At 48.0% G+C, this 9,411-nt stretch overlaps 1 protein-coding gene across 3 annotated transcripts in view; it reads left to right on the forward strand.

The window, feature by feature from the left end:
* The window catches only part of PRKCB (protein kinase C beta), a 316,975-nt gene extending 308,522 nt beyond the window's left edge, over window positions 1-8,453 (forward strand). Inside the window, exons 17-18 of one of the 3 annotated variants that reach the window (XR_003607171.2) lie at window positions 1,757-2,065; window positions 7,799-7,885. Coding sequence is in view for 2 of the 3 variants with exons in the window: in XM_028090399.2 (XP_027946200.1) it covers window positions 1,757-1,915 (159 nt within the window). In the remaining variant the exon portion in view is untranslated. Of the gene's footprint in view, window positions 1-1,756; window positions 3,143-7,798 lie in introns of those variants that run through there. The other 2 variants (XM_028090400.2, XM_028090399.2) reach the window with 2 other exon arrangements.
* Window positions 8,454-9,411: the final 958 nt, after the last annotated feature.

The raw sequence follows: 9,411 nt of genomic DNA on the forward strand, positions 1-9,411 counted from the left end.
GGGGCAATTTTTTCACTGGCAAATGGAAATCAGATCCTCACCTCCCAGGGTGGTTATGTGAAGCAAAAAGGTAATGTATGCGAAACCCTGAGCAAATGCCAGTTGCCTGGAAACTGCTCGGTAGTTTTTATTACTGTTATTATTATCTTTCTTCCACTTCCCATGTTCTGTCCTTTCAATGTTTTGTTGTTTTTTTTTCCCCAAGACCTCTCTCCTGAGCTCCCGAATCTCCTTCTCACCCCCTCAGGTCATCTCCTGGAGCCTCCCCGGTCCCTCAGAGTCATCGTGTCCAAATGGAAATAGCCGTCTTTCTGAATTTTCCCACTTTCTGTGTCTCCGGGGTTGAGGCAGCCACATTCCCGCTGTCCTTGAAACTGGAGACCTCTTCATCCCCATCCTTGACTCCGACTCCCTCCCTTCCCAGCCCCGCCCACTCCGTCCGCCCTCAGCCTGTGACCCATTCATGTAGAAGGGAGCCAGGAGCTCGGGCTCTGACCGCTCTGAGGGCTCTGACGGCAGAGCTTTGTGAGTAGCTCTGCGACTCAGTGGCTGTGTGACCTTGAACTAATGACGTCATCTCCCTGGCCTCGGTTTCTTCATCTGTCCACTAGGGCTAGTGCCCCCATCATAGGGCCATTGGGAGGATGAAATAAGACAATGCAAGCAGAGCGTTCTAGGGTGGCTGGTGTATAGCAAAGGCGTCATGAATACGAGCCGTCGTACCTACTAGTACTCCTACTGCTCTATTATTAGCTTGTGGCTACCTGCTGTAGACGCTGTGCTTCAGATACTGAGAACTCTGTGCACGTGTTTGCCGGTGAAAAACTAATACCAGATTTCGTGACTGAGTGTCTTCTCACTCGGTGGGAACGAGTGTGTGCACGTTTGACCACGCCTGCATATGTGCGCGTGCGCGTGTGTGCACATGCGTGACCCCCCTGCCTGGGACAGAAGGACGCCAGGGTGGGTGAGAAATGATGACGGTTTCCTCTCTAGAACCCAACTGCCCCACCAAGCGCTGGCTTGTGTTTCATCCCACACCCTCCACTCCCATTTGGAGAGAGAGTGGCTGAGTGGGCCTGCTGGCACCTTGTGACTAAGGGTCAAGGACTTACCTAGCTAACCGGGGCCTCGTGGGCGGCCGGCCATTGCAGGCACCAAACCCAGGTCTCGGGATCCCTGTCCACTGACTAGAGTTTGTAAACTCCTGTGTCTCTGGAGCCAGCCGCGTCCGTCATTCCTGACCCGTAGCCAGAGGACAGCACTTGGAGGGATCCACTGCTAAATATTGGGGTCTCCCAGGTGACATATAACGGGCTCATTACTTTGAATCTGGTGGCGCTCGAAGCATCACTGGTACCTTAATCCCATCTCTTTCAGCAGGTGGGCTTGGCTGACTCCTTGGGGTCGGGGGTGAGGGGAGGGGACACGCCACCTCACCACCTGCCCCACCATCTCATGCCTTTGCCATGCAGCTCCTGACTGCCCAGAGGACACCAGGGGCGGCTCACGAGCCCTAGAAACTGCAAGTCAGGAGCCCCAGGTCATGCGCCAAAGGTCATGAGAATTTTGCATTTTATGTTGCTCTCATTTCTGATCATTGAAACAACCTCTCTGAGGCAGGGGAGCAAGCAATCCCATTGTGTTTGGTTCTGTTTTGTTTGGGTTTTTGGTTTTGGTTTCGTTTCTTTGATTTTTTTTTTGTTGTTGTTGTTGTTTTCCACCTACCACAAGTTCTTTTCTTCCCCTCTCATAGTGTGGGCGAAATGCTGAAAACTTCGACCGGTTTTTCACCCGCCATCCACCAGTCCTAACACCTCCCGACCAGGAAGTCATCAGGAATATTGACCAGTCAGAATTCGAAGGATTTTCCTTTGTTAACTCTGAATTTTTAAAACCTGAAGTCAAGAGCTAAGTAGATGTGTAGCCCTCCGTCCTTCATTTCTGTCATTCGAGCTCAGCGGCTGTTGTGGTGACATCTTTCCTTCTCATTGCCACGTCGCATCCATGTTTTATTTGCTGATGAGACTAGAGTGACCATGTTTCAGAAGCCAAATGTCCTCAGGTAGTTTGAAGCATCTCTGTGAGATGGGATGATGCGGGTGGCACGTCACAAATGTTGCTGCATTAATTAGCACATCAGCAAGCATCCTCCTCCCGTTCACTTTCCCCAGCATGGCCGCTCCGCAGAGCCTGGGGCAACAGAAAAATGCCTGCTTTCTCTCCCTTTCTCCCAGAGCTCCCATAGCACACGTTTCCCAACTCCAGGCATTCAGTCTAGATCGTTCCTACCAAATGAGTGGATCACCGGATGCTAGCAGCATTCTCTCCCTCCTAGACCCGGAGCTTGGCTTGCATCCAAGTGTATGGTTGCTTTGACGTAGAGGGAATTCCTCCATTCTGTCTGGTTTGGAGGCACCAGGAGCTGTGCTGAGCACAGGCTAAATATAAAATCGTATTTGTTACTTTTTAGACTCAAAGTGAAGGAGATGATCTCAGCCCTTTTAAAATGCCAAGAGGGTGCTTTGAGATAGTTTCCATCTAAAAGGACCTCAAGGGGTCAGTCAAAAGGCAACTGGCTTGGGTGCCACCTCCATGCTGTAATTCCTGATACTCTCTGTCCCCCCTGATCACCTTCATCCTCAAACTCCTTGCAAAGGGCATTTGGCATCACCCCCCCTGAAAAGACACGGTCACTCTAGCCAGGTCCCAGAGGACCATGGTTTTACATTACATTTCAAATTTTATTTGCTTTGGGGTTTTATTTCTGTTCAAATGCAAAAAAAAAAAACAAAAAAAAAAACCACTCACTTTGTTACACATGCTTTGAAATCTGTGTCCAAATGTTATTAACCACAATGACCTGCTTTGATTTGTCAAGAAGGCGGCTCTGGAGCCTAGCAGACCCATGCCCGCGCGGATGGGATTTGTCTAGGTTTGTTGCTGGCTTTGGAAAGCTAATTAAGCGCCCTGAGAAAGACACCATTTCTTGAAACGTAGACGGTTGTATTCTTCACTTTGATGTTGTTGTGCAAGATGTTTGTGGAAATGTCCATTTGTATCTGGATATCTGTTATGTGCCATTTTTTTTCTAGCATCGAGATACAATAAAAAAAAAAAAGAAAAGAAAGAAGAAATGCTATTTCAAGAAAAAACGGCTCTCTTTGAAAAATGTGGACCCAAACTGCCAAGCAGGGCTCCTGAGTCTTCGGGACAGAAAGGAACTAAACCCAGAGCTTAACCTCAGCCCCAGGGACGGTCCGGGGACTCCTGGCAGCCTGTAATGGGATGGGATGAGCTGGCCGGGGTTTCCAACGATACCGGAGGTCAAGGCCAGAGTCAAGTTTCGGGGCCAGCTAGGAGCATGGCTGGGGCTCTTGATTTTCTTATCAAAATCACCACTCCTCCCAGCTTGGACTAAATACTCTTTCTTGCAAGCAGCTTTGTGAGCCCCAAGAAGCCAAGGAAACCCCTTGTGGGGGAGAAATCCCCTTGCCTACTGCCTCCTTCTAGTCCCAGGCAGCCCTACAGAGAATTCTTATCACAAGTCAAGTGATTTCCAGAAGCACCAGAGCTTCTAAGAGACCACCAGGAGAACTTTACCAACTTGAAAAGTGTCCTTGAAGGAACACTTCTCATCTTTAAGAAACCCGTGATTGGGATTTCCATATAGGCAGAGGCCCCTGGCTCATTCCTGTCTGCCCTTGGCTTCTCCATCATGGTAGCAATGTTGACCCCATGTGGGGCAAACCCCGAGTCCCAGCTGACAAGCTCAGGAAGTTAGAGAAGGAAGGAAATCGGGGCAGAAGCCTGCCTCCTCCCCCCATTTTCTTGTTGGGGACACTGGCATCCGGAGAGAGGAAGTGACTTGCCCAAGGCCAGCCAGCTGGGATGCAGACCCAATTTCCCTGACTCAGTGCAGGACTGTTTCTGCTCTATAGCCCGCGTCTCTGAGCCATGCCCAGCAACAAGCAAGTTATTTGAGGTCCTTCGTCTGGCTGTTGGGTCACCGGGTCTTTCCTTGGACCTGTTCTCAGGAAGATAAAAACCAGGGAGAAACATTGGGCCATTGATAGATTATTTGAGACAACATTAGAGAATGCTGTAAGATAAGTAAGTAGGCAGATAGCTAGACATGGATGGATAAATAGATAGATAGGAAAAATATATCATGTATACACGCTGCACATTTGCCAATTTCTGTCATTATTTTTTCAAAAGTTGAATCATTTGCAGAAAGAGGTACTCAAGCCAAAGTCTCTGTTCCCCTAACACACCTTGCTGAGAGTTGGCCAGCGAAGGTTTCTGTGCAAGTGAGGGATCCTTGGCCAGAGTTGCCCACAATTTCCTTTTCCATCACCACTTTAAGTCCAAAGGAGACCAAGAAACAGAGCTTTGAGAATATGTCATCTCTGGGCCATACTTGGCAAGTTTATCCTGGAAGAAGGATTTTCCACTTCTCTGTGCAGTCATCCCCGTATTCCACCCCCCATTCAGTCATCCAGGAAACATTCATTGAGCACCGACTGTGTGCCAGGCTCTCTGCTGGGCGCCAGGAGCACAGTGGGGGAACCCCAGTGATGCAATCAGGGTGGCAGTCGTTAAACAAGTAATTAAAAGCATGATGTGATCTAGAGATAAGCAGTCTCTGAGTTAGGGGAGGCTTCTTACAAGAAAGAAAAAGTCATCAGAAGTCTTCAGCGTGCCTCTTTCTGTAGACCACAGTTTGAGGCTGAAGGAGGAAATGCAGCAGTGGCCCCTTGACCCAGATTTCTGGGACAATCCTAGAGTGCAGTGGGTGGGGAAGGACAGGGGCTAGATGGGAGCTGGGGTGGGTTTCCTTCTAGAAGGCCAAAGGCACGGTCTCCATGCTTGAACAGACCGTAGAATCACCAAGATTTGAGCAGAGACAGATACTCATATAGAGAGAGGGGATTGGTTTTACAGCTCAGTTCTGAGTCCTGGATCTCACTTCTTAGAGTTTTCTCACCCAGATTCCTGCAGGCATTACCCTTTCCAGCCCTCGGGGAGATGCTCTTCTGCCAGCACACTGCCCCCAGCTTGACACCGCCTGTGTCTTCTAGATGAGACAAGCTGAGATTTTCCAAAAGAACTTAAATTAGGGAAGGAATTTTAAAAAAAGAAATTAAGAGAATCCAAAGAAACCTAAACACAGTCCGTATTAGCCAGGGCTTATTGTCTGCCAGGATCCAAGAATCATCTTTGGCATTCTTAGACTTCTCACTAACCTGCTCCTCTTCTAGGAAAGGGTAGGGCCATGGTCCTAATGGCCTTGGGGAATCAATAGGAGGCCAGTGGAATTAATAACCCTCCTTGGTTGAGTGGTACTCTGCTCATGTGGCTTCAGATGTTATCTACCCCCAAAAAGAATGGTCCCAACAGACAGGCCTATCCTCTCCCACCTTCTAGAGGTAGAATTCAGGGGTATTTCCTAAGGGGATCTGCCCACAGAATGAAACCCCTGATGGCAGGTTCTATTTGGACCATGTGACTGTTTGAAGCATGAGACCTACCAGCACAACAGATAGGGAAGAGCTGTGAAAGCTGGGGCTGGTGGTAAGGGAACCTCCAGGGATGCCCAAAGGCAGGGAAGGCCAGATGGGGTCGATGTTCCCGGGGAGATCTGAAAAGAGGCAACTGCCTGCCTTCTAGCCCCACATCTATGTGTGGCCCACACACAGCCCCGCAGGTCTCAGACCTTGAAGGGGCCTAACTGTTCAGTCCCTCAGACTGGGGCTCAAACTGGACAGAGGCCGATGTGAGGGACCCAGAGAATCAACAGGAACAATTTCATTGTTTTGCTATAGAGTGGGGTCTCTGGCTCAAGGACAAGTGTATGGTGGGGAAAAAAAGCAAGAGGCAAAGAGGCTCATCCTTAGTCGATCTCCTCTTCATTGATTCATTCATTCAACAAATAGTTGTGGACAGCCTGCTGTGCACCAAGCATTATTCTTGGCCCTGGAAATAACAGTAGTGAAGAAACAGGTATGGACCCTCCCTGCCTGGAGAGAGGCAATAAATAAGACAATGTCTGATAGTACTTGGGTGCCACAAAGACAATTAAAAGGGTGCTAAGGTATGACTTGTAGGGCCCAGGGAGGGATGCACGGGCAATATGAAAGGAAGGCGTGATGTTTGAGCTTTTCTCTGAACACAAGGGATAACACAGGCCATGCCTGGGACAGCATAGGACAGGCTGACAGCCAGCAGGGCAGGATAAAACAGAATGGGTGGGGCATGGCAGGGAGATGGCCCACCATCTAGAAAACAGCTCCCTCTGCATCTTGAGCCCACTGCAGTCTGGTGACACTTACTGAAGTGTGTTCCCTGCCCCCACCCCCCGCCTTCACTCCCACACCTCAACGCAAATACAATGCAATTAAGTGGCAACTCCATAGGGACATTTTACCTATCTCAAGGGAGCAGCCTGAAGGAAGGAATTCTTGTGGGAGGTATTTGGCAAAGGGGAATGAGCCCAGCAATGAGAAACCCTACCAGTCAGCGCCCATTAGAAGCAAAACCTAAGTCATGAATGGCGATTGACTGGACTCCAGCAAATCAGTCAATACTCACTGAGCCTCCACTCTTTACAATCTGACCCAGCTCTGGCTTCAGCGAGGCAGACCCAGGCATTCTCCTCGGCTAACCTGTAATAAACCAGCCATCAGACTCTCTCCCCCAACCCACCCTTGCACCCAGTCGGAGGGAATGAGGTGAGCCCTTATTAAGCGCAATGTGGTAGGTAACGATCACCACCCCACTGTGCAACCTTGGGCAAGTCACTGTATCTTCCTACACCCGTTTTCTCCTATGGCAAACCAGGGAGGGTGAGGACTCCAGCCCCTCCTGCCTTCAGGTGGGTGGTGAGGATGGGAGGGAACGAGAGCCTGCAGGACCCTGAACAGGTGAGAACATCATACAGACGTGGGGTGTTTTTATTAGCCCACACTCTGCTGTTCCCTGGAAAAGGATTGCTCCAAATTGTAGTTAGTAACCTGGGATTAATGCCCCCCCACCCCCAAAAAAAGAAATATCAGGCTAACCAGGAGAATGGAATTTTTGTTTGTTTTAAGGTTGCCCTTACAGACCTTACTTTAAGCTTTGGGTTTTGTTTCGAATAGCTATTTGACTAGATACATGCTCTGCTGTAACCATCCTTGGAGACAGCCTGTGGCTGATGAAGACCCAAATTCTAGTCTGTGGGTGGATTTCTGAGCATCCCTTCAAAGCCTAGTTAGCACCAGGGGATGTGGGATGGACAGTGGTCAGCTCCTTTCCTCAGGCAGCGATTTGATGCCCCCACGTGACACTCCACCTTCTTGGCAACTGAGTGGTTGTGCAACCGCTCTCCTTTTTAAAGAAAGGAGCCTCCTCGCCACAGGGGTCGCTGCTGGATGGTTTCCTCCGGGACGCTCTATCCCGTGACTAATTCTATGACATTTTACATGGTAAGAAGTAGTTTTCAGTTCACTTCATCTCAAAGCCAAAGAAAACAGAACCCACACATACCCACAGTCCACTTTATGACAATCCTTAAAGAAATTCAATGTTTCCTTTCCTTTCTTAGGCAATCGTCACCAAGTTTTCTCTCCTGAAGCCAACAAACAATGTGAAGTGAAAGGCAAGGGATAGTATGCGCAAAGCACCTGCTAAACAACTCAGCACAGGGCTCTTTCTGACTCTGCCCATGAGATGTCATCGGCTTCCCACTAACTGGCAGGTGTGGGTCGTGTTTCCTTCTTATGCTGTGTTAATGTGTTTGCTTTCCATTTGGCAGAGAGACAAGCGAGACACCTCCAACTTCGACAAAGAGTTCACCAGACAGCCTGTGGAACTCACGCCTACTGATAAACTCTTCATCATGAACTTGGACCAAAATGAATTTGCTGGCTTCTCCTATACTAACCCAGAGTTTGTCATTAATGTGTAGGTGAATGCAGACTCCATTGTCGAGCCTGGAGTGTTAAGACTTCAGGTCAAGTGTATGTATCAATTTTAGTCTTCCAGGATCCATGGTGCATATGCTGGCAGCCAGTGTGTGGAGGGCTTGTCCTCGAGGGCTTTTCTTTGTATGTGTAGCTTGCTAGTTTGTTTTCTACATTTGAAAATGTTTAGTTTAGAGTAAGCGCTTTCTCCAATTAGAGAGGTACAATTTTCCAAACTTCCAGAAACTCATCAAAATGAACAGACGATGTCAAACCTACTGTGTCTGATACCAAAATGCTTCAGTATTTGTAATTTTTAAAGTCAGAAGCTGATGTTCCTGGTAAATGTTTTTACAGTTATCCTACCATATCTTCTTTGAATGCTAAGCATGACTGGTATTTTTAAAAAATTGTGAGTAAACTTTGCAGTTACTGTGAACTGTTGTCTCTTGGAGGAAATTTTTTGTTTAAGAATTGATATGATTAAACTGAGTTAATATATGCAAACTCTCTTGTTAACGTGTCTGCTTCTAAATAGGCCCTGGCACAGGGATTATAAATTGGAGAGCCCCGGGCCGATGCAGCCAGTGGACAAGCTTTGTTTTGCATGCACACAATTTTATTTCGTTGTCAACATTTAAAAAAATGGGATATTTTATATAAATCCTGGGGTTTTCAGATTCACTTGAAAAAAAAAAATTGGAAGACAAGCAGCCCTGGGCCTGGTTCCCCCGTGGAAATAATTCAACCAAACTGAGAAATGGCTGTCTCCTTTAAGTGTGGGCTCACGCTCCACCACAGTCTCCGCCGTGCCCTGTTGTGTTACACTCCCTCTCCACCTACCTGGCCACTGTAGATGGGAGGTTGAAACTTCTGCCATTTGAATCACAAGCTTAATGACCTCAATATTTTCCTGTTCCCAGAATCAGGGGATCTGCTCAGTGATCCACTCAGTGTGGTTTGCGTGTACTAAATCCTCAAGCACAAAACACTTAACAAATTTCGTTCCATCTGTGACAAAAGTCAGCAAAGAAGTTGCTGTCAGTACAAGGAGAACACTTTTCTTTCTTTTTTTAAAAGAGATTTATTTATTCTAGAGAGCACGAGCAGGAGGGGCAGAGGGAGAGGGAGAGAGAGCATCCCAAGCAGACTCTGTGCTGAGTGCGGAGCCCAAAGTGGGGTTCCATCCCATGACCCTGAGATCACAGCCTGAGCTGAAACCACGAGTCGGATGCTTAACCAACTGGCACCCCAAAAGAACACTTTTCTGTGGTCTACGAGATGTCACTATCTGTAAAACCACTTACTTTTTACTGTTTTCTCCTAATTTGACATCGGGGAAAAAAAAAAGTGTATACCCTTTTCTCCACAACCCACTCTTGGAGATCAGAGTGGCACATTAATGAATCACAGGGTGTCAGCCTGATATCTTCTCTGAATGAAATCATGCTTCTATTTTTTTTTT

Source organism: Eumetopias jubatus, unplaced genomic scaffold (genome assembly GCF_037043125.1).
Source record: "Eumetopias jubatus isolate StellerSeaLion01/CBP00866 unplaced genomic scaffold, mEumJub1_p1.0 scaffold_12, whole genome shotgun sequence".
Classification (NCBI taxonomy): Eukaryota; Metazoa; Chordata; class Mammalia; order Carnivora; family Otariidae; genus Eumetopias; species Eumetopias jubatus.